At 38.4% G+C, this 22,813-nt stretch overlaps 2 protein-coding genes across 7 annotated transcripts in view; both read right to left on the bottom strand.

The window, feature by feature from the left end:
- Window positions 1-985: 985 nt before the first annotated feature.
- On the bottom strand, window positions 986-13,148 carry OTULIN (OTU deubiquitinase with linear linkage specificity). 3 transcript variants are annotated; one of them, XM_032181952.1, is made up of 8 exons: window positions 13,090-13,148; window positions 12,085-12,396; window positions 9,576-9,652; window positions 8,653-8,747; window positions 7,320-7,463; window positions 5,474-5,599; window positions 3,916-4,185; window positions 986-2,635 (listed from the first exon to the last, which is right to left on the bottom strand). In XM_032181952.1, exons 2-8 carry the CDS (start codon window positions 12,372-12,374, stop codon window positions 2,441-2,443), a joined length of 1,197 nt encoding a protein of 398 aa, XP_032037843.1. In that variant the 5' UTR covers window positions 12,375-12,396; window positions 13,090-13,148; the 3' UTR covers window positions 986-2,440. The 3 variants fall into 3 exon arrangements, with proteins under 3 accessions (XP_032037843.1, XP_032037842.1, XP_032037844.1); XM_032181951.1 differs by lacking the exon at window positions 13,090-13,148 and adding an exon at window positions 12,726-12,785; XM_032181953.1 differs by lacking the exon at window positions 13,090-13,148 and adding an exon at window positions 12,726-12,777 and having other exon boundaries at window positions 12,085-12,392.
- A 4,503-nt stretch (window positions 13,149-17,651) lies between these two features.
- The window catches only part of ECI2 (enoyl-CoA delta isomerase 2), a 29,699-nt gene continuing 24,537 nt past the window's right edge, over window positions 17,652-22,813 (bottom strand). For all 4 annotated transcript variants that reach the window (XM_032182368.1, XM_032182372.1, XM_032182370.1 and 1 more), the window contains exons 8-10: window positions 19,920-20,009; window positions 18,781-18,924; window positions 17,652-17,951 (exon numbers count right to left, since the gene is read on the bottom strand). In XM_032182368.1, the coding sequence (XP_032038259.1) occupies window positions 17,796-17,951; window positions 18,781-18,924; window positions 19,920-20,009 (390 nt within the window). In that variant the 3' untranslated portion in view covers window positions 17,652-17,795. The remainder of the gene's footprint in view (window positions 17,952-18,780; window positions 18,925-19,919; window positions 20,010-22,813) is intronic.

Raw genomic sequence — 22,813 nt, 5'->3', positions numbered from 1 at the left:
CCGTAAGAGACAAGCGACCCCTTCCTCTCCCTCTCCTTCACTAGCACCTGGCGGTAGGGCTGTTGCTGTCCTGCAGAAACAAATCTGGCCAGGATTTTGTCAGTTCTGACTCAACAACCTGCACGAAGCTACAGTCCTGAACCGAGCACGCCTGCACCTCCCCTGGCAGCCAGCTTCTGGGGTGAGCTCCTGCAGGGCACCATCAGGCTGGTTTCAGTACAAGCTCCTCAGAGCTGCACCAAGCCTCCGCTGTGCTGTCCTGCACACTGCAGCTCCATTTCGGTACAGCTCTGTCTACAGCCAGTGGTCCCCACGGTAAAACACAAAGCAGAGCAAACCTCAAGATCATCTGGACTGCTTCCTGCGGCACACTGACAGCACTGTATTATTTATTCCTAAAATATGCATGGAAAATATAAAGCAACTGCTTTTCTAGTGTTTGTTATCTAATTTCCTCAGGAGCAGCATAAGATGTGTAACGGCGTACACATACCTTGTGCTCGCTCCTGCAGTTCTTGGGTCAATGTTCAGGCCAACTATGTGAATTGTTTATGTACATAACACCTGCAAATCCAGCTCTTAAAAAGCCTTGCGCATCATACTGCTCCAGCTGTATGACAAGGATGTGTTTGCAGAGAACGGTGCAGTTGATTAATTTTGATGTTAAAAACGTGACAATTAAAAGACACCAAGATTTAGATTATTTCAGTTATTTAAATCAGAAGTGTAACTATCTTACCAGTTTATTAAGTTAGAAAAGCTACTTTCGTTTCCCCCTTCAGTGTTACTTGGATAACAGGTTGTGGGTTTTTTTTCCTCCTCTATCTATAAGCAAGCAGCAAGCCAATAATTACTTGTAATTACATGTATCACTACGTTCTGCAGCTTTCAAAATGTAAATAATCAGAAAGAGGACTTCAAAATTAAAAACTCAAAGATAAAAAGCTAAGGACAAAAAAACAGGGCATGAAAGAAACAAACAAGATACTGCCAGATAAATTTATTTTGCTTTTCTTGTAGCTCCCAGAAACTTTTCTGGAACAGACCAGGCTAGTTGCTTTGCAATGCGAAGTACAACCAACACCAAATACATGACAGACCACATTAAGATGCACCTAAATAACATTTTAGAATGCAGTGGATACACATTCTCATTATCTTTCACGATAAATAAAAATTAATACATCAATTTTCAGTAGAACCGGAAGATTTTGAAGTTTTGCATATCGGTTCCTCCAGAATAGTTGAATAAAAAGCAGCTTTTGTAATCTTATCCCTTTTATATAAGACCTTCCAAAAGAAGCCAGGTGATCTGTGTACAACTGGCATTTCATCAACCTCACACTTCTAGTACGAGAATCATCTGTAGGGCATATTTCCACTTTAAGGCTAAGGTTGTATTTATTTACTTTTAGGTATGGCAGCACATGACACATTCTGTATTCTTTCAGCTGAAAGAATTTTGAGCAGAAAGCAGAAACACAGAACCTCCTACCTGCTCCTCCAGCAAGCGGAGAAGTCACACCGTAAGTTTACTTCCACATACAGCACTGCCTTTGTGAATTAAAACCCTTATGTCCTCCACACCAGTAAAGCTTAACATTACAGAAACAGTAACATTAACAGACACGGAAGTTAGTGGGCATGTGGTGGTCACCTCCTGTCAGCTATTGTAACCAAGGACAGAATTCTGTGTCAGTTTTGAATTCATCACCTGTTAACAAAGAGGGTCTATACTGCTTTATCATCAAGTCCCACTGCCACAATCCTCTCTAGGGGCTAAAATGGAAGAGCTCTTCATTTTCAGTGCAACAAATGTCTGGCTTCTAAATGCAATATTCATGTCTGGAAAAAACTCCAAAGCATTAGGAAACTTTAAATAAGCATCTCTTTTACGGCATGAAAACCATGGTAGATGTAAAATTCCAACTGCAAAAGAATTATACTGCTTCCTGAGACCCAAGTTTTACACAAATTGCTTCTGTGCAGCACCACAAAAATCAGTCAGGACACTGTCAGCTTATTGATGAATTTAAGCGTCTAGAAAAGTTCCTCATTACTTCAGAGAGCAGAAGTCAGCTCATCTCCTACTACAAAGCCTCACGCATCTTCTTAAAAGAAAGAAGTCTATAGCTTTTGCATTTCTATTCAGAGTACGCCCTTCAAAATAAAATAAAAATATAATAAAAAAAAAAAAAAAGATTGCAGACGTTTCCATATTTTTACCTTTTTTTTTTTTGGTAGCAAGCCATGCTTCCAAAATTTTTACTCATTTATTCTTAGAATGGAATCTGTTTGATATTTTAGTTCAGATGTAAACTTCTAAAACAAGGGTTTCAAGTTGTTGCAGATTTAACAACACAGATTTCATCATCATCCTGTTTCAAAACAGCACTAGAAACCTCAATAAGCACAGGTGTGTCTGCTAAAAATCTCTTCCTTATAACTTAGTTTCTTGGCACATTCTGACTGGAATATTATAGTGTCTGTCATCTTCAGTTATGAGAGTCACCACAGGCCAGTCCTCCTCTGGGTCATTGGGATAAAGTGTGATGAACTCATCCGTACTATACTTATACAGCCGATACACTTGGATGGTGTACTGCAGAGCATAGGCGAGGAGAAACATTTCCACCTACATTGGAAAAAAGCAAAAATACAGCGTGTCAAACCAAACATGGATTTACAAGATACTGCTTATAAAAAAATACTAATACTGATTGGATATCATTTTAAAATATGAGAAACGTGAATGCCTGTATGTGAGCACCTCGAGTTCAGTATCTTGATCGTTAAAGCCATTCATAACTTGCTGCATACATAGCTCTATGACAGTGCCTTTAACATAGAGCTCTTCAGGTGCGAAATTGTCACAGTAAGATACAAGTCCTCAGGAAACACTGGTTTATACAGAGAATCCCATTTCCCTGCTGCCGTGAGCAGGAAGGAAAGACAGTCTCTCATAGGCATACGCATCCCATTAAGTCACTAAAGCAGACAAGGACCGGCTTCAGGCAACAACCCTTTCCCTCTCTGTGGGTACTCTGAATTTCTAGCCAATAAACAGCAGATGGAAAGCCCTTACAAAGCCCGTAGATATCAACGGGAATTCAGAAGACTTTTCCAGCTTCTTCCTCTATCTTCTCTACTACAGTGACAAGCATACCCTGTCCTATATAACAATTTACAACAACAAATATTACCGAAATACTTAGTCAGCATAGAATTCCGCAACAGTACTTACGGACCAAACTGGACAGCAAAAACATCACTGCTGAAAAAGTCACCACAGTTTCATCTTTGCAAGTCATCAGCTAATTCAACAGTAGTAGCAACCTGTCTCATCTATGACAGGGTTACCAGAGTTTTAAGCCAATAAACATAAACCAAACATAATGCTCCCATGCTCTTAGTGTTTTTAAGCTACTGAATTTAATTGCTGTATCATGTGGATTTTTAAAATGGATGTTTCTACAGTCTTTAAGACTATTCATCTCATTAACTGCTAGGTTTTGTTCTGGGGTGCTTTCATGATATGCATATCACTTCTGCAACATACGAGGCATTAGAGCCATTAGTTTATCAGAACCAGCATGTCTATGTACTGCACACGGTCTTCATCACTTGAGTGTTAGCTTTTATCATATTTTTAAAAAGCTAAATTAACAATTAAGAGACTAAGACAATTGCTACTATTAATAGAATATCACACTTCCAAAGAATGATGTTACCCAAGCGTCATTGGGCACAAAAGAATCAGCATTTAAAAGACTTTTACAGACTTTTTGTACGAGCAAAAAGTTCTATTATATTTTTTGTCTAATGAAAGATCAGACTAACAAAAGCTGGACAATTTCTTAAACCACTGAAAATTCCAAGCAGAAAAATAACATTGTAAAAACAATCTCTCCTTACTTGTTCGAGGCCTCCGCTGTGACCTATTTGGTTCAAGTGATTATGCATTAACTGACAAGGGTTGCTGGATGTATCCCGTGCAAACAGTAACCATGAGAAAACAGGAACTCTCCTTCCATTTTTATCATCATTGTATAACTCAATGGCTGTGTTAAGCATCAAAAACTTCAGAGCTTCATACAGACTGTACTCCTCCTCTTCATTTTTAAACAATTTATCACATGCTTCTTGCTTCTCAATAGGACCCTTGATTTCACTTATATACTTCCACTGTTAAAACAAACAAACACACAAACACAACACATATCAATAGCCATCACTGTGCAGGAGCTGCAAAAAGCCACTTGTGAATCGTCAGATATTGAGCATACGCACTCAGAATTTAATTGAAAAAGGCTCTGTGCCTTTTTAAAAAACATCCTAGAGAATTCCCACAGCTGTAGGTCTGTCAAGGTCAAGCTGGGTTAGTCTGTTTATGTGTTAGTCCTTCACAAGAGCAAAACACGGGCAGGTTGGAAATTGTTACAAGGTGGCAAAATACATTGTCAAAAGAGAAAGGCAACAGGCTCTTTGTTTCCTGTCATAGATCCTGCATTTTTTCATACTCTTTACATTTCAGTTATTCAGAATGCATATTTTCATGTTGGGTTTATGTGGCAAGGTTTTGGCCGTGGGGAGCTACAGGGGTGGCCTCTGTGGGCAGAGCCCAGCAGCTGCCCCATGTCAAATCAGAGCCAGCTCCAAAAGGGACCTGCTGCTTGCCAGAGCTGAGCCACTGAGCGACATTGGGTGGGCCTCTGGGAGCGCAGGTTGAAAAAAGGGAAAATCCTGCTGGGCAACAGCAGCTAGGAGAGAGTGAGAAAAACCCCTGCAGACCTCTAGGTCTGTGCAGGAGGGACACCCCGTGGTACGGGGCCGTGTGGGAGCAGTGCTTGAAGAGCTGCTGCCTGTGGGCAGCCCCCACAGGCTCAGTTGTGGAAGGACGGCATCCATGGGAGGGACCCTGTGGGGAGCAGGGGCAGGGAGGGACCGTGGAGGTAACAAAGCATCAGGGACTGACCACAGCCCCCATCCCCCCTGTACCACTCAGGTTGGAAGGTTGAAGAGGTGGATAGGAATAAGGTGGTTTTAGTTCTCATTGCTCTAGTCCATTTTTAATTGTTAATTGCAGTAAGTTAATTTTCCCCATGCTGAGTCTGTTTTGCCCATGACAGCAGCTGACAAGAGATCTCCTTGTTCTTATCTCAATCCACAAGGTTAATCATATTTTCCTCCCTGTTCTGAGAGAGGCTGTATATTTCTTGGCTACCTGTGCTTGTTAATCCAAAACTAAATTTAATTCCAACCTGCTTGGATGTAGCCTACAAAATATTCTTTAAAAGTCTCTGAAAATGAGAATATGCATAAACACTCAAATATGAATAACTGAAGAGTTTTACATAGATTCCAGAGTTTCAGAAGGCCAGGGAAAGGGGCAAAATGTGGCTAAGTAATGCACTACTATCAACACAATTATTTTTCTTATTTGCAAGTGACCACGAACAAATACTTTTCCAACCTTTTTCCTTAGTAGCATTAAATATTCTTTTATTTCATCACTTATTTCTCCCATCTTCCTGCCTAGTTTCTGTTTTAGCTGCCACTGCTTGATCCAATCATATTTGCTCAACAAGTTCTCGGGAAGCTGGAAGTAGACAAAAGAAAAGGCAGTTTAAGTCAAAAAATCTTGAGAGAAATACCACCTTACACATGAATATATAGGTATAGACATGATACAATATATTTTTCAGCTTAAAATGATTGGTTTTATGTTTTCCTGAATAGATGTGATGCTATTACCACAACCGAACACAACTGGCTGGATAATGGTCACAATACTGGTCAACTGCTTACTGTTCCCTCATCTAACCAATACATAAGCAACAGGAAAAAAAAAAAAATCACCTGAAGTTACTCAAGGTTTGTTGGTTTTTAAACTCCAACTGCAGAAAACAGTGACTGTGTCTGAAAGTTTCCCTGAACCAAGAGCAGAAGAGGTTAAAGAGATGGTAACATCCACCAGATAAACCAGAATTCTTTGTGAAGCGTGAACTACGTAGTCCAGAACATGAGAACTGTGTTTTGTTTTGTTTTTTTTTCAGGGAACATAATTGGAACACAAAGTTTCTTGTAAGGAAGAGAACAACCTGAAGATGGCTCCCCGGGGACGTGGTCACAGCACTGAGCCTGTCAGAGTTCAAGAAGCTTTTGGACAACACTCTTGAACACATGGTCTGATTTTTATTTATTTATTTATTTTTGGTGGTCCTTCGGGGACCCAGGAGTTGGACTTAAGGATCCTTGTAGGTCCCTTCCAACTCAGATATTCTATGATTAGTTGATGCATAAAATCATACTTTAGCCTCAGAACAACCTTTTGTACTGCTCACATGCTACACCGGCTCACCTAAGAGCTTTTATGCTCCTCTTGAAGGATACACTGGCCGTGGAAAACTTTTTACAATGTACTGCTGCAGTATGAAACATTTCACAGAAATATTTTTACCAGTAATTAAACAGACGTTTTTGTAACGATAATGATCAGAGTAAGAAATTTTAAAATGGCACAGAGTTATACAGAAAGGTGATAAGAATATTACCATTTGATCTTGAACACTGGCCTACAACCGAGTGTGTCAGAGGTTCATCATTTATATTTCTAGCAGCAACCTGGTAACTGGAAACTTACTCCCCTGAAGCAGGCCACTTTCATATAGGCAGCTTCTTACGTATTTCTTCCATATTCAATTAGCACCAACAGACTTTGTTGACACAAGACAATTTTTAGAATATTTTTCTTCTAGTCTTAACAAAACACACTGGGTTTATCCATCAGTGCTCCAGAAGGACTATTCTTCATGTCAGATTGGAGTTGCTCACATACGTACGTTAACTAACATTTAAGACACAGGTTGCACGCATTCTGAAAAGCCTGCAGCATCCAATTTGTTAACCCAATTTCTAAAGAAAACATCTATGGCACACAAAAATAGACGGCAATTTTAAAAAGATATTTTTCCAGATGTGCTTAGAATAAGTTCTCTGTAATTTTTTTACTGCCAGGTGTTTTAGGGAAAACCTTTCACTGCCATATTATATGCACTAAGAAGAAATCAAAATAAAGACAGGCAAGTTACATTACAGTCAGCATAATAACATTCATTCATTATACCTTGGAAACTATGTTGACCTGGACTCAATTCCAGGTTGAAGCTATTGCTATAAATTTACAACACAACTGAACACTACCACTTTTTAGTTTAAGCAATATTAAGGAGTGAGCATGTAACAGGGAAATAAAACGTTAAATTTATCCAACAGGCTAGAACCAACAACCCCTACTGTCTGATCTGTTTGACACATACCTTAGTAAAATCCTCACTCTGCAGCCAGGTTGGTAGCTGAGTAGATTGACTTAGTGCCTGGAACAGAGTTGCTCTGAGAGCACAATAGTTATCACCACGTACTCTCCTTATTGATGCAAATTTCTGAGCAACTGCTTCATATCCCTAGGAAAACACAAAATCCAAATAACATGAAAGCATCAATAAAACATTTCAAGGTACCAAGATATTTCAAGGCACTGGTATCATAAAATGTATTAGAGTAGGAACATCCAAATGAAAATGATATGCTTTGAAAGTTCATATGCTTGTATATCAAACTATGCTTTGAAAAAACACTTTCATAGTTCTGCTGAATAACAAACAAGAAACCAATGAAACTGAAGTAGATAACTGGTTGTGGCATTTCTTTGACTACACTGCAGAAGCATCCTTGAGATGTGGGCAGCTAGGCTACTTAGGTTTCAAATAAAATCCAAACACACACATGAGAATGTAAACCTAAAAACACAGCATGCTTACAAGACGTTTCAGCAGTAGTTTACGCCGTTTTACCCAACGCATGTCACATGTAGCTTGCTTTTGCCTTAGGGAAAATGTGTGTTTATACTGAAATAGCTTGACATGTCTCAGCACATTTGTCCCCTCCCTGCTGTTCCCAGACATATATGTGTAACAGGGCGCAACACTGAAATGCAAATTCTGAAGTTTAATGTGTCTCTACAGCTCATTTAAGATCCAGAGCTCTACATCTCTATTCTTACTAACCTCTTGAAGATGACACATGGATATTTTGATTTACACAAAGTTAATTCATACATACCACTAAGTTCCTCGCCCAACTCCCTTTCAAACAAAGAAAAGAACACTGAAACCAGTCTTCTTTATTTTATAACATCCTAGCTCAAAATTAAATTAAAAGTGTCCAAAACTTATGGAAAAAAAGATTAAGGAAAAATTAAAAGAAAAAGCCTGATCCTCATCAGCTCCCCATCTTAAAAACAAAGTCATTCACCTACTTCAGTTACTTTCCTTCTGCAAAAAAATTTGGCCAGCTGCTCTGCCATCTCAATAGTCCTTGTGATTACCATTTCATGTCAATAAACCAAATTTAAGTTGAGAACAGTAACGAAGAACAGTCTAGGGTTTTTATTTTAATATGAGTATCCTTGCCAAAAATACACTTTGAACAAGTATGAACCATCTTCCAGTTGTTAGCCACTTCTATGACTAGACATTGAAAAATATTGCTATTGCATTTTCTGTTTTAAATGTCTTTCGGAGAGGAAACAATCTATGGAACACAGAAATACAAACAATAAGCCCAATAAAAATAAGAAAGTATAACTTATACTTTTCTCATCCTTTTCGCTACTGGTGTATTTCCTCTCCATTCTTTTCTGCAATACTCCATGATATCCATTTCGGGTGCAACACTTGGTTTATATTCTGTCAATATAGAATATGCAAGATTACACTGAGGAGATCTGTGAAACAGAACAAGATAGAAAAAGCAATATGACTTGCACTTCTAAATACATGCTATCCCTTTAAAGTCACCTTGGTGCACAAAGAGACTGGCAGCATAACATATAACTACTACGTAGCTATTAGTATTGTAGCCAGAAAAAAAAGCCGTTTGCTCCGAGAATGACAAGTGAACAAAAATAAGGACTTAGTTCAACAAAACAGAGAACACTCTGCTCCTGTCTTCCAAAAATATTAACTGACAAAGAGAGAAATTAATAAGGTACTCTTCATTATCTTAGCAGAGAAATCAGAGAAAAAATGTTCAGCCAAAGTTTCTCCTCTTCTTTCAGAAGCTATAAGGCAGAAAGACAACAGGTCTTTCTGAACATACTGGGAAGAAAAAAATATGGTTTTCTTGGAATCCCAACAGCCTTTGCTCCAAAACAAATAGGAGTAAGGTTATCAGGGGTGCCCAGCAACAGATGCTTCTATAATATCTATAAATCAGTAATTCTTAAACACAACAGTCATAGCATAGGCTGTATCAGCACTTTCCAATGGATTCACATTCTCTCGTAAAGTAACAATAGAAACAAAGAAAAAATATGCAAAGAACAACTAGATTTCCGTAAAAGTGATCTTTTTGTGAATTAAAAGTGTACAATGTAATCAGTCACAATAAGTAACTTCTATTGCACAGACATTCGTGCACAAAAATCATTGGAAATGAAGGTCTTGAATCGTTACAAATTAGTGTTAGTTAATTGTAATGCTGTAATTGAAACACCACACAAAGTTCAAACATACCTGAAGAACTTGTCTTGCAACCAAGTAGCATTTTCTCTCTCTCTATTTCTTCTGCATCGCGATACATGTCCTCCTCACTACAATAAAATTGACACGTACATCACATAACAGCACAAATCTTGCTGTAACTCACCCCTCTTTATCACCACAGGCAAACACTTACGTCTTTCTCCAAGTACTATATCAATTTCATTTGATTTCCTTCTTACACATTTGCATAAGACTCTTATTTATGACACCAACAGTAGTAACGAAACTATTGGAATTCCTCTTCTGCTGGTTCTATGGAGATGACAAGAGTGCTAAAGCCCCTTTATAATTGTACTTTTTACAAGTTAGCAAACAATAAAAGCCAAAATGCCTTATTAATCTGTATACACAAATACAGCAACCTGTGCATGCAACTAAAAATATATTACCCACAAGAGCTTTATATCTCTATTCCACAGGGGCTTGCATATTCTGCTCGTTATTAGGCATCAGAACATCACGATAAACAGCAGCCAGGTATCTTCAGCTGGTTTGAATGGTACCAACTTGAAATAAAATTCACAACCAGACAAACGTTTCTGCCATAATATAAGCTTTTGCTTTTTGGTCGAAGCATGCTGCCTTAAGAGTTAAGAGTCTCCATGTGAAACTATATGCACATATTCAGAACTCAAGTTACAACCACAAAGGAGGAAAAGATGACCTGAAAGCACATCGTTTCTGTGCACAATCCAGTGTTATCAAGAAGAGATCTCAAATCTGAGGTGTGACCATGACTGTAAGGAATGGAGGCTCATGCAGCATTCAAGAAAAAAAGACACTAAGTCACACACTCCTCTAAACTTGATTGGACAATAATAACACCTAATAAACTTTTGAAAATAAGTTTCTTCACAGCTAAAATACTTGGAAAAAAGTATATCACCAAACATATCACTAATTCATTTAGACTTACCACTAACAGGAGAAGGTTATATTGAAAGCTTGTATTTTGAAGAAAGTACATGTGCAAAAAAAGTGTAAGATTATTATTCGATGCCCACTACTACTGGTGATTTCTAACATGTTACTCAAAACCCCAGTTTGCCTGCAAAAGACAAAAAAGAAATAAAGGCAGTGACCCTGCCTCATCTTACACAACGGAAGGAGGACAAGCAGTTAGGAAAACCACAAGGACAGGCTGTGTGTAGCCAGGTGGTAAGTTACTCTCATTAAATTTTAAATAATACATTGGTAAATCATGGCTCTGCATTTCTTTATTTCCAAATTAGCTTTCTTATGAAGGGAAAAAAAAAAGTAACATTCCTATCCCATTTGCATATATTTCCCTTGAGAACAAGACAAATGTTCAACATAAAGACAAATACAGGTTGATACCAGGAAACTGTCACCTACAGTGCAGTCCTGTGAAGGTGCAGTTTAGTTTTTACTCAAATTTCCAACCTTCAACTTTCAAACTGGGTCTCCTGGACGCTCAAATAGCTGCTTGAAATCTGATGTGTAACAATACTAAAAAACTATAACTTAAAAACAGAAACAATAGATTTAGTCCCTCATTAGAGACCACTATCTGCTGAGAAGTCTCAGAGATACATATCCAAAGTCTTTATCCTTGTAACAGTGTGGTATTGGACAAACCTTAATTTCTACACCAGATCTCATTTCTAACCAGAAATTCAGGGCCAACAATGCTTGTGAAGAGTTTCAAGAATACTTGATTACCTTGTAAATACAAATTAAAAAATAAGAACTTGTTACCCAGCAACAAGAGTGATCCCTAGCACAGCTTATATACAGGCTAAATGCAGTATGAAATATTTAAACTATAACACAGCAGCCTCATCCTCTGAGCACAAGCCTGCTTCTAGAAGGGATCCAGTGGGACTGGGGGGGGAGCATTGCTTTGGGATACAGCCTTGAATAGAATTTATTGAATAGAAATTTAGATTACTAAGAGAAAATAGTGGTCATCTTGGTCAACTGAGGTCAAAGAAGTTTGATGTAAAATTAGCAGTGTGATATTTCCTCCTGCAGATGTTACTGTTTTCTTTCTGGGAGTTGATAACATAACATTAGCAGTTTACTTGACAGCTAACACCCAGCATAAACAAAGCACTGCAATTTATCTGAGCTGTTATGAAATCAAGGTAGCTAAGAGGTGCAATCCATCTGCACAGACACTTTCATTTCAGAGAAGGGCGCACATCTTTGCATCGTTCTAGCCTAGTGATTATTCAGGTAAGCAAACCCGTGGAACCAAGAACACGGGAACTAAACCCTTTCCCATTAATCATCACGATATTTGACAATAGTGAAAATAACAGATGGAAAAGAACAATTGAATGAAAAAATTAGAATGAAATAAGTTTGGGATAAACATACATCTTTGACTTCAGCCTTATTTCTTGTAAGGCACCAACTCATTGGAATCTGTGAAAGTGCATTTCTTAGCAAAATTTCATAATTCCTTTTTTTTTTTTTTTATGGCAAAAAGATTCCATATTAAAAAAATCCTCACCTGTCCAGAGATATCTCCATCGCTGAAGGATTACAATACGCAGGTAAATACATTTCACAATTTCTTGAAGCATCCTCCTCTGCTGCAAGCGATGTAGTCCTACTCATCTCCTCAGGTCCCCCAGTGCTTCTGCGTACACATTCTCTCCTCCTTTCCGCTGCAGATCGCCCTTTCTGCTCGGCAGCTGCGTTTGCTGGGCCGGGCTCACCAGGAGACACCGCAGCTCCCCCGCCGCGCCTCGCCACCTGCGGCTGCTCCGCCCCGGCTGCACGGCTGCGAGGCTCTGCCATCCACCCCTGGAAGCTACCCTGGCTTTGGAGAATGCGGACACACGTCAATTTCTCATCGCGGAACAAAAGCACACGTTTTAAAAAAGTTGCGATATTTGAATAGTTAACTTATGCTCTGAGCATTCAGAGATCACTTATATTATCTCAAAGGGGGGAACAAAGTCCAGAATAACGTGGTAACAGCACCCGAGCTATTTCCAAATTGCCCTCTTCACTTAAAAGCCCTTTATCCTTCAACAAAAGACTTTATTTAAGCCCTTCCGCGCCCAGCTCGCAGCCGCCACACAGCCTCCCCTTCCCCGCGCCCTCACGCCCCTCCCTCCCCGCCGCCATCGGCCGCCCCCCCCTCACCTTCCGGGCGCCCCGGAGCCCCGCGGAGGGCAGGAGGCGGCCGCCCGCCCGCCGTTCATGGCCGCGGGGCCGCCCGCAACCCCACCGCCCGCCTACAGCGGCCGCCACCGCCCGCCCGAGCCCCGGCCCCGCTTCGCCACCACTCCCGCCCCGGCCGCCGCCATCTTCGGGGCGGGCGCCGCTGGAGCGGCGTCATGCGGAGCGCCCGGCCGCCAAGATGGCCGCGGCCCCGTGAGGGAGGAGGGGGCCATGCTGGGAATCCGTCCCTCACGGGCTGAGTGGGGCTTCCTCCCCTCCCAAAAAAGTGCCAAGTAAAGGCTTGCCGTCACGCGAAGTGAAAGGATTTGCGTGAACCTTCCCTTACAGCTTTTAAATACACTGGGGGAGCTGCGTTCCAGTTGTCAGATGCCCCCTGTAAAATGCCAGCACTGTGAAGGTGGTGCACAGATAACAGCCGTCATATGGAGTCTGTCAGAGGCAGGAAGCACCTCCTCCAGAACATAAATAAATAAATAAATAAACATTGATTCAAGCCTAGACCTTGATGTCAGGGTGTGTTTTTAATGACCCTCTCTCAAACAAAGCCGTGCAGTATCAGAAATCCTTGGCCTTAGCACACTGTGGGGCAATAAAAGTTACAATACCTGTTACTCGGTTAAGTATACCCAATACTATTAAAAACAAGAAATATTCAGAACAGTAAAAAGGTAGAAAAATCATAGATTCATAGAATATCCCAAGTTGGAAAGAAACTGAAAGGATCATCAAGTCCAACTCCTGGGTCCCAAAAGGACCACCTTTGGTGGAAAAAAGTCCATTTAAGTGAGCATTTTGGAGGGACTCCACCTTGAAATCAGGACCAGAAATGCCAAGAGAAAAAAATATATATTTATTTATTTATTCATTCATACATTTATTTTCTTTCAGCAATTCATTTTTCCTTGCATGTATATGCATTCTCTGTGTAATGCTAAGCTATGCTAAGACTGGGGAAAAATAACCACAAGCATTCTGACAAGAGGTTAGGTAGTAATTAAGACCTATAGAAAGACAAAATGACAATAAGCAATTTGCAATGTTAAGCATTTTTAAGTCACATAAAACTGATGGACATTTCTGTAAAAAAAAAAAAAAAAATCCTGTTTCTTTTATTATTGAGACACAAAGAACTATCATGAATGTTTGAGAGGAGAAAAAAAAAAACAAACATTACATTTTACTGCTCTTCTTTTCCCAGATTAAATCTGTGCTGGATTGCTCTTGACAATGATATCTCCTTTGAAAAATGTTTTTCTTTGAACACCTGTTTGACCTACTGCTTTGACTCATAATGCATTCTTGTTTCACATTGGGCATTTGAGAATTACTCCTCTTCCAACAGCTAGTCCACTTGAAATGTACCCATTTCCTGTGTTCCTTTAATTAAAATAATCTATATTGAGTAGCATTTAAGAGTCATTACAGTTGGCTGTCTTATAAGTCTTGAATTTATTTTGCATTTAGTATTTATCTGCTTACAGATGTGGTTTATGTCAATCACATAACTTTTTCTTTTCTTTTCATCACAAAAAGACAAAAATTAAATCCCCAGAGTAGTCATGTTCCTGATAGAACTTTGTGTTTGCATTAAGTGAAAAAAAAAAATCCAAACGTAATCACTGGCTGAATAAATAAATTCAATAGAAAAGTCCACTCTCTCCACCTAATGGAAAACACAAAAACAACTGGAAAAAGTTAATAATCTTCAAACTAGGTACGTTCTGTAGTTGAATTGATAAAGGTAATTCAAGAGAATATTTGTCAATTTGGTCTTTATGTAAAATACTAAGCATAAGGTTTCTGCCTCTTGTCAACAATGTATGACAAGCATTTGTAAAATTTGTTATCTTAGCAAAGGTATTTTTAGGTTTATCATAGGTAGACAGTATCTGGAAAAAACTGGAATTTCTGTGATGTTTCACAAACATGTGGCAAAAGAGCTGTGTATTAGTCGTTGCTTTCCAAGATCTAGAGATTCAAAGAATAACTTTGTCTTGCATAAAGCCCCCCCTTCTCAGGGGCTGAATACATTAGCAGTTGAAGAGGGTGGAACAATACAAAATAATGTAAAGTTGAAGGAAATAAAAACAGGTATAATGAACCTGCAGTAGGAATTTGTATAGCATATGCCTAGAATACAGTATATTAAACACAGCAACACACTTTTTTTTTTTTTTTAACAAGTACCACCGAGTTCAACACCAAAAGGGCTTGAGTGCAAAGTCCTGAAGTTTTCTTCCATGCAAGACCCTTTTTGTGTGTGTGTGTGTGGTGTTTTTTGTTGTTGTTTTTTTTCAGGATGCAGAGCCTCTACATTGCAGGCACAATCATTTCTGTCAGCCTGTCCAAGCAGGCATCCTCTAAACACTTTCTAACATGTATATTTATTTTTTAACTTGGTGAAAACTCAGTATCTATTATTGTTAGTGAGACCGATGCCAAGAAAAGATTCCAGTCTGCCTTAATTCATGAGTTCATTTATCCATTTAGATACCCTGTTTGTTTTCTTCACTCTAGCTCTCATTTTGTGCAGAAAGAATGCACTTTGATCTTCTTAACTTTGGACTGTTTGTTTTACTGTATTATTTTTAACCTTCTCTCTCTCTCCCCCCCCCCCCCCCCCCCCCCCCTTTTTTTTTTGGCTTGTTATTTTCAGAATTTCAGAATTTACAGTTGCACAGAATCCTTACAGCTGCTTTTGTTTGAATTTCTGCATTATGAAACTTGTTTTTGCTCAAGGACAATTTATGTAAATAACTAGTTCCAACAGGTTATCCTAGATGATGTTCTTTCTTTGAGGCTACTTGTTTCCATTCAGTTTGGTTTGTATTCTTGGCTTTCTTTTGTTGCCAAGTCTTGCTGATCCCTTTAGCTTTGCATATTCACTTTTTATTTGAAACTCTACAAACATGCACAGTAGTTTATCTGTCCAGGCAAATACGCTCCCTGCTTCCCACGTACTTGGTACTGTCAAAATCCACTTTCCTTGTTTATTGGTTCCTAATTTTATTTTAAAATCCATATTTTTAACACTGTTGAAATGTACAACTCTGACAATAATCAATACAGTGAAATTTACCCAGTTCTATCAGCCCAGAGTGAAATGTTACCAGATGACAGAGCTCAGAGGACATTTTATAAAGCCATCTTTTCATGGTGTACTGATATATTCCCTCTGATGAAAGTCAGAGAATAGCATATGAGAGCCTGAGAGTACTATAAATTAATTCTGTAAGTGGAACATGTCTGGAGCACATAAACACAGTTTTGTCCAAATAAACTCTGTATCTAATAATTTGTTTCTTGATGAAACAGAACAGTGTAATTCATACACCTGAACAAAGTAACAGTGCTTCATTCAGCACATAAAATGTTCCTTATCAGTGCTCTCTTTTCAGAGGTTTGCTACATCCCCTGTCATTAAGATAGTTATGACCCAACCACAAAGTCTGAAGACTTAGAACGTGTAGGATTTGAATTAATGTGCATGGCAGACAATTTGCATTTTATTGGTGTTGCTCATTATCCAGACTGAAATAACATCAAATAACTAAATACCTTACTCCAGTACAGACAACATAATTCATAAAATCTACATTTTACTCCTATATGTGGCACACACTTCTGAAGGTACCATTCCTTTTCTGCATATTCCTGCATTAGAATATATGTTCCGCACTTCCAAAGAGTTGTTGTATCTTGGTACCTCCTACACACACGTTTTCAAGTAGTTAGGAGAGAAGTCTGCATTGTTCTGCAATCAATGATTAAACATTTAGTTTATCTCCACATTTAATTTATTTCATGTTGTTACTTTGTTAGAAAAACAAACCCTATATTTAAAATTAGAATATTTATTTCATACTCCATTGTGCTCATTCTGAAGACTTGTAGTTTTGATCATTACTGAATAATTATGTTACACAGAAGCTTAACTGGTCCAAATACGTAATGCAAGAAGAAAAACATAACAAATACAGCTCTTGGTGGAAGGTATCAGTTACAACTAAAATATTTATTATATGGGAAAAAATAAATCAGTTGTGGGATTCACTATTTTTGCTCAGGCATATCATTTATATATTTATGAGTGTGTCTCTGTAGAATTTTTTTTCCTTGAAGATGATTTGTTTGTTCCAAGAGATTTATTTATTTTTTTACAGAATATTCTTTTGCGTTACTACAAATAAGTTGCACAGTTAAGACTAAAAATAATTTGCATAGATTGTACAGTGGTCCCTGAGAAATGCTGCAAGAGCACCATGTAAATTCTATGCTGCATTAAATCTGCAGATAGAATTATAAAAAAGAAACTGAAGAGTTTTCTTCATGTGAAAAACATCATGAAATAGCTTGGAAAAAAGTAGCGTATAAAGGTTCATATAATATAAGATAAAACATTTTATATATAAAGGTATATATAAAATATTTTATGTATAAATAATATATATATATTATATTTTTAGTATTCTAAACAAAAAAATTAAGAAGATGCCCATAATACCTACCAGGTAAACAGTTCATGACACAGCCTCTCAAGTGAATACTTCTTTGTAAGAGTATTATATTAATACACTTTCAGGAGTTACTTTCCTTCTCACTGAGGATGTTTAACAGAAGTAGTAATGACCAGCACAACACTAATTAAATACTTATATTTATTTTTCAGTAATACAGTATTTTCTTCTCCATAGAGGAATAAAAAGAATTGCTCATTAGAAATCACTGAAAAGCTGTCAACATATGCTGCTGTTGAATTTGTTGCTTCTTTTCAAAGACAATCTGCTTTAATATCATTCAGAAACATCTCTGCTGCCTACAGAATAATTAACCTTTTTTTCCCAAACCTAAAACATAACAGATCCAAGGCACATAAAGCTGTATTAATTTCATTTAACAGTTTTAATCCAGTACTCAGTACAGAATATACCACACCAAAAGGTATAAGAATTACTATTTGTAGAGAAAGTTTATTAAGGATAAAGGCAGATAAGGCTATTGCCAGAAGGTGAACTGCTCTGCTGGTGAAGATTATAGTTTTGATTTCCTCTGAAAGAAGCTGACAATAGCATTTAGACATTCATCAGATAACCATCTCTCCTTGAGTACTTCACACTCTTTACTGTTAACTGCATGGAGCTTCTCCTTTTCCATACTTCTTAACAGTTGCTTTGACACTGCCAAGGACTGAAGGAGAAAGAGGAAAATAATATTTGAATGCAGTGAGGAACATCAGGAAGTTATGTTCTCTATATATTCAGATTTCATAAAAAAATAGCACAATAAACACATTAGATATCAAACTGAGCTGTATTAACGTTGCACCATCTAGCTGTTAGCCAATCTTTAAGCTGAAAGTAGACTACTACATTTAATTACTAAGAGTAATAATAAGGTGGAGGTTCATGGGGAGCAAAACAGCAGCCTACTTAGTAGGGCTCATAATCAGAGTAGGTGAGCTTAAGAAGTGAAACCTGTTCAGCTATCTGCAGTGTCAAATGTAATTGACATTATCAGGAGTTGGCATAAGTATCTCCTCTTGTCCCACGTAACGTAATACAATTGTGACTCAAGTAGTCTTGCAAAGCCTAAACTAGTGAGCAGGATGACTGAATTCAGCAAAAAGTAAAGTCAACCAGCTTCAGCTTGAGCATCCACAGCGCACAGAGTTAGTACAATAAATATTGTAGAATCAGTGGTAAACTGATTAAACATAAACTAATGCTAAAATAAAAAGCTAAGATAAGGAATCCAAACTGTACCTAGCCTGCAAATGGATTAAATTGCAAATTTTTAAAGGCTTTTCAGCCATTGAGTCTCTGTGTAAAGTGCATCGTATTAAATTCAGGCAGAGTAGAAGAGAAGTATCTGTCTCCTGGCAGCAGAGGGACAGATCCGTGCTTGAAGCAAAATACATTCAGCTTTGTTATTTCAGTTAAGGGTGACAGGATAAATTTGGCAGGAGGGCTGGGAATGCTAGAAGCTTACAAGATAGAGAAAAATTTAAAGTACTAACATTTTTGGGGAGGCTCGCATAAGCTTTTAACCTTTCCCAAACTTCCTTCTGGAAGGTCCCATCGGGGAAAACTTCAGTCACAAGTCCCCAAGCATAGGCTTGAGCAGCAGTCAGCTTTTTATTGAAAAGCAACATCTCGTTTGCCTAAATAAAGAAAACAGAATGTGAGTCAACAGGACAAGACTTGAGGAATGTGACGGGAAAGATACAAGCTTCCAAGTCACATTTGTTTTAGTCTCTTGCTTATTACAGTCTGCCCTCTGAAAAGGGCAGAGAATCACAGATGAGGATCGAAGGGATCTCTAGTGGAAACCTCCTGCTCAAGCAGGACACAGTCCTGGGAAGCCTATTAAGTTTTGAGCAATTCCAAGGATCAAGGCTTCACATCTCACTGAATAGACTATCCTTAATGCCTGCACATTTATGAAGCACTTGCTCTACTCCTTACAGATTAAGATCCTACTCAACAGAAACACGTTATATTAACATAAGCAAGGATATCAGGTACGTTTAAACCATCTGGATTTTAGTCTGTGGGAACAAGAAGGCCTTATTTCTATAGCAGACAGAGAAAATAAGCCTATGAAAGAAAATAAGAAGGCCCGCATATGTTACAACAGAATAGATGACATCAAAGATCTGCAAGTAAATGAATAAATCGATTGCATCACACTGATGTCTGAAGGAATGGCTGAATACACTAACTTCCCAAAAGGCCATTTTGGCAGGTGCTCCCTTGCCTCATAAAGACAGCCTACCAAGATATTTCTTGTGTGCACTCCATTTTCTTTATTTTATTTTTTTTTTAAAGAAAAAAAAAAACACACATTCTTTACTTCATTTCCTCCTATAGCTGGAAGAACGATACACCCTTTCACTGTATAGAAACAGTCTCAGAAAGGTGAAGGACGCCATAAGAAAGAAAACTTCCATCGACACCACAGGAAGACTTTAGGAGTGTCTAATGTGTTAAGGTGCTTGTGCTGATACTGTCATTATATTTTTTTAATCTTTGGTTCAAAAGATGTGAACTGGAGTTCTCCTCGAGGACTCTTGTTGTGACTCCATTTGCTCTAACATTTGGAAGATACCAACACACAGAGGTCAGAAGGTCCCATGTATATTGCAGATGTCCTTACCTTGGCTAAGCCCATGATTTTTGGAAACAGGTAAGAAGAACATCCTTCTGGACTCTGTCCAAGTTGACTAAATGGAGTATGAAATGTAGCCTGGAAAAATTAAAAAAAAGAAAAAAAAAACAAAGCAAGGCTTATAACTTGAGCATGAGACTGAAGTGCTAGGATTTAGTTTTCATTTGAAAGCTTCTACTGTAAAAGAATTCACCAGAAATACATTTGAACCATTACCACAGTAGGTTTTAAATATCATCTGGTAACACAGCTTCATCCTCTCAATGCACACAACAACTGACTTTGTCTGTATAACTCAATTCCCTTATCATTCCCATTGATGAAATTACATTATTTGAATGGAGTGCTCGGTAAAATTAGTCTGCACATGCAAAATCTTTACAGAAAGGATGCTCATACACATCTGCCCTAAAAGTTATTAAATGCGTAGCCCAAATAGCTTAAGATGTAAAAAGAGTTTTGCCTTCTGAAGGCATACTGAATTTATTCTACTGCTGAAAAACTCAGGTCACTGAATCCTCTGTTAAATTTTATGGAATTTTGAAAAAAAAAAAAATCTGTGGCAGAAATGTGTCAATACCCTAACTGCAAGTTAAAACTTAACTACAAAAGTTCATGTTTTGACAATTCACATCAATTTTAAGCAAGGAAGACAAAAGGCGTGCCATTTTAAAATATGAACTGATACATGAAGAGCACACACTACTAATACAACTTTCACTGTATTAGAAGGTAACTATCTTGTACTGTAACGTGGATGGCTATCCTGTAGGGCAGGTCAATAGGTTTCCTAACAAAAATGGGACATTGAATCATTGAATGTCTGTAAGAAAGTGTTAGACAGCCTTTGCAGGGATACAGGCTAGTGTAACTGGTCCTGCTTTGGCATGGGGTAATAAAATGGTGCTCCAGGAACTGGAGCCAAATCCATTGCAAAAGACATTCATACCACTCCACCCCCCAGGATGTCAGGCTGGGCCATGCACTACCCTATAAATGTGTCTGCTTTGTGAATACCTGGCTGGGAATAAAACCAGAGCCTGGACACAACAAACTTGGGCACTTCTGAAGTAGGCCATTAATGCTTAAACCAAACGAGTGGAGAATGTGAAAGTAAAATATAATTTGGACAAAGCTGACCTTACTGTATGAAGTTCACAATCCTGCAAAGGGAAGAAGATTGAACAGTCATCTTTGAGAAGACCTCAATAAAACTGTACATAGGAAAGCTTTGTGAGACCCTATGGAAATCCTCAAGCAAGAGCTGTCCCTGTGCAGATAGGAAGGTACTAACTAACAGATTTGTCCCAGCTAAGTCACAAGCTCTTCACTGACTTTAAATACAAGTACACAGAAAGTGAAGACTATGTCAAATGACCAAGGATGAGACTAATATAGGCATACAGAGATTAAAAAAATAGAAATACACGGTAAAAATAAAATGCATTTATCAACGATTATGCACATGAGTAGTAAAAGGAAGTTCAAGTATGAATCTCAAACTATTCAAGATAGAATGATACTACCAAGAGGACAAAATATTTAATGATTATTTGGATTAAATTTTAATGAAATCTATGCTAATTTATGGATGCAGGAGATACTATGCTGAGTGGGAAGCGATTAAAATCCAAAATAGCCTCAATAAATCGGACAGGTAGGAAAAAGACATTATTTACTATGGACAAGTTTGGCAAGAGTAACTCCGTATACAATATGTGATAGGAACAACTCTTTAACTGGCAACTCTACAGTAAAGAATCCAGGGGTTACAGCAGATGACAAGTACATAAATCCAGTGACATTCTGGGATGTAAGAACAGAAATGTGCAAAATGTGGAGAAGTTTTTCTGCTCTACTTTGCATCGGTAGGACACAAGCTGAAGTAATGTGTCCAGTTTCTACTATTATCATCACAGAATGGTTCAAGTTTGAAGGGACCTCAAAGCATGTGCAGTTCCAACCCACGGCCATGGGCAGGGACACCTCCCACCACACCAGGTTGCCCAAAGCCCCATCCAGCCTGGCCTTGAACACTCCAGGGATGGGGCATCCACTGCTTCTCTTGGCAACCTGCTCCAGTGCCTCAAAATACCCTCTAAGTTAAATTTCTTCCTTGTATCTGATCTAAGCCTACCCTCTTCTATTTTAGAGTCATTACCTCTTGTCCTATCACTACCTGCCTGTGTAAGAAGTCACTCTTCATCTTTTTTGTTAGCTCCCTTTATGTACCGAATTTATTATGCTTAAAGAGAGACATGGAACAACTGGAAAGAGTACAGAGGAATACAATTGCAGGCCTGAGAAAGCACATGAGGAAAAACCTAAATGAACTGGGGCTGTTCGACTGAAAAAACAACAAAGAGATCAAGAGATATACATGTATCTAACAGCCTAAGTATATACTGAAGGTTATTGCAAAGGAGGATGAAAATAGTCTGTTAGACCCAAGAACAAGAATCAATATGTTCACCCTGCAGCAAGAAAAGATTGGATTGGAAAGGAGGAAGAGGGAGAATCCAACAACCTCCTGGTAAAAGAGATCTATGGACTGGAATAGATTGAATACATTATGTACATTATGCTCGTGCATATGTCAGGAGTGACACAGCCATAGCTGTGTCCCTCTGTGCCCCTCTTTTGGGGCAAGTGGGACCTTGCAGCTCAATTTTCCTAAGTCTCATAGTGACAAAGGCAATCCAGCAGAAACTCTGAGGAAAAATCTGACTCCTGCTTCAGCACTGTGTCAAAGTACTATTCATCACAGACACTTATGCAAGCAATAGCTCACCTAAAATTAACTAACACCTTGGGTTAAGTTCTGTTTAATAACCTTACACAGACAAACAGCAGAGAGCATAAAAAATAAGCTATATAATGTA

Source organism: Aythya fuligula, chromosome 2 (genome assembly GCF_009819795.1).
Source record: "Aythya fuligula isolate bAytFul2 chromosome 2, bAytFul2.pri, whole genome shotgun sequence".
In the NCBI taxonomy this organism is placed as follows: domain Eukaryota; kingdom Metazoa; phylum Chordata; class Aves; order Anseriformes; family Anatidae; genus Aythya; species Aythya fuligula.
Note: the sequence above shows the minus strand (reverse complement) of the source record. Positions and strands in the feature narration are given on the sequence as shown.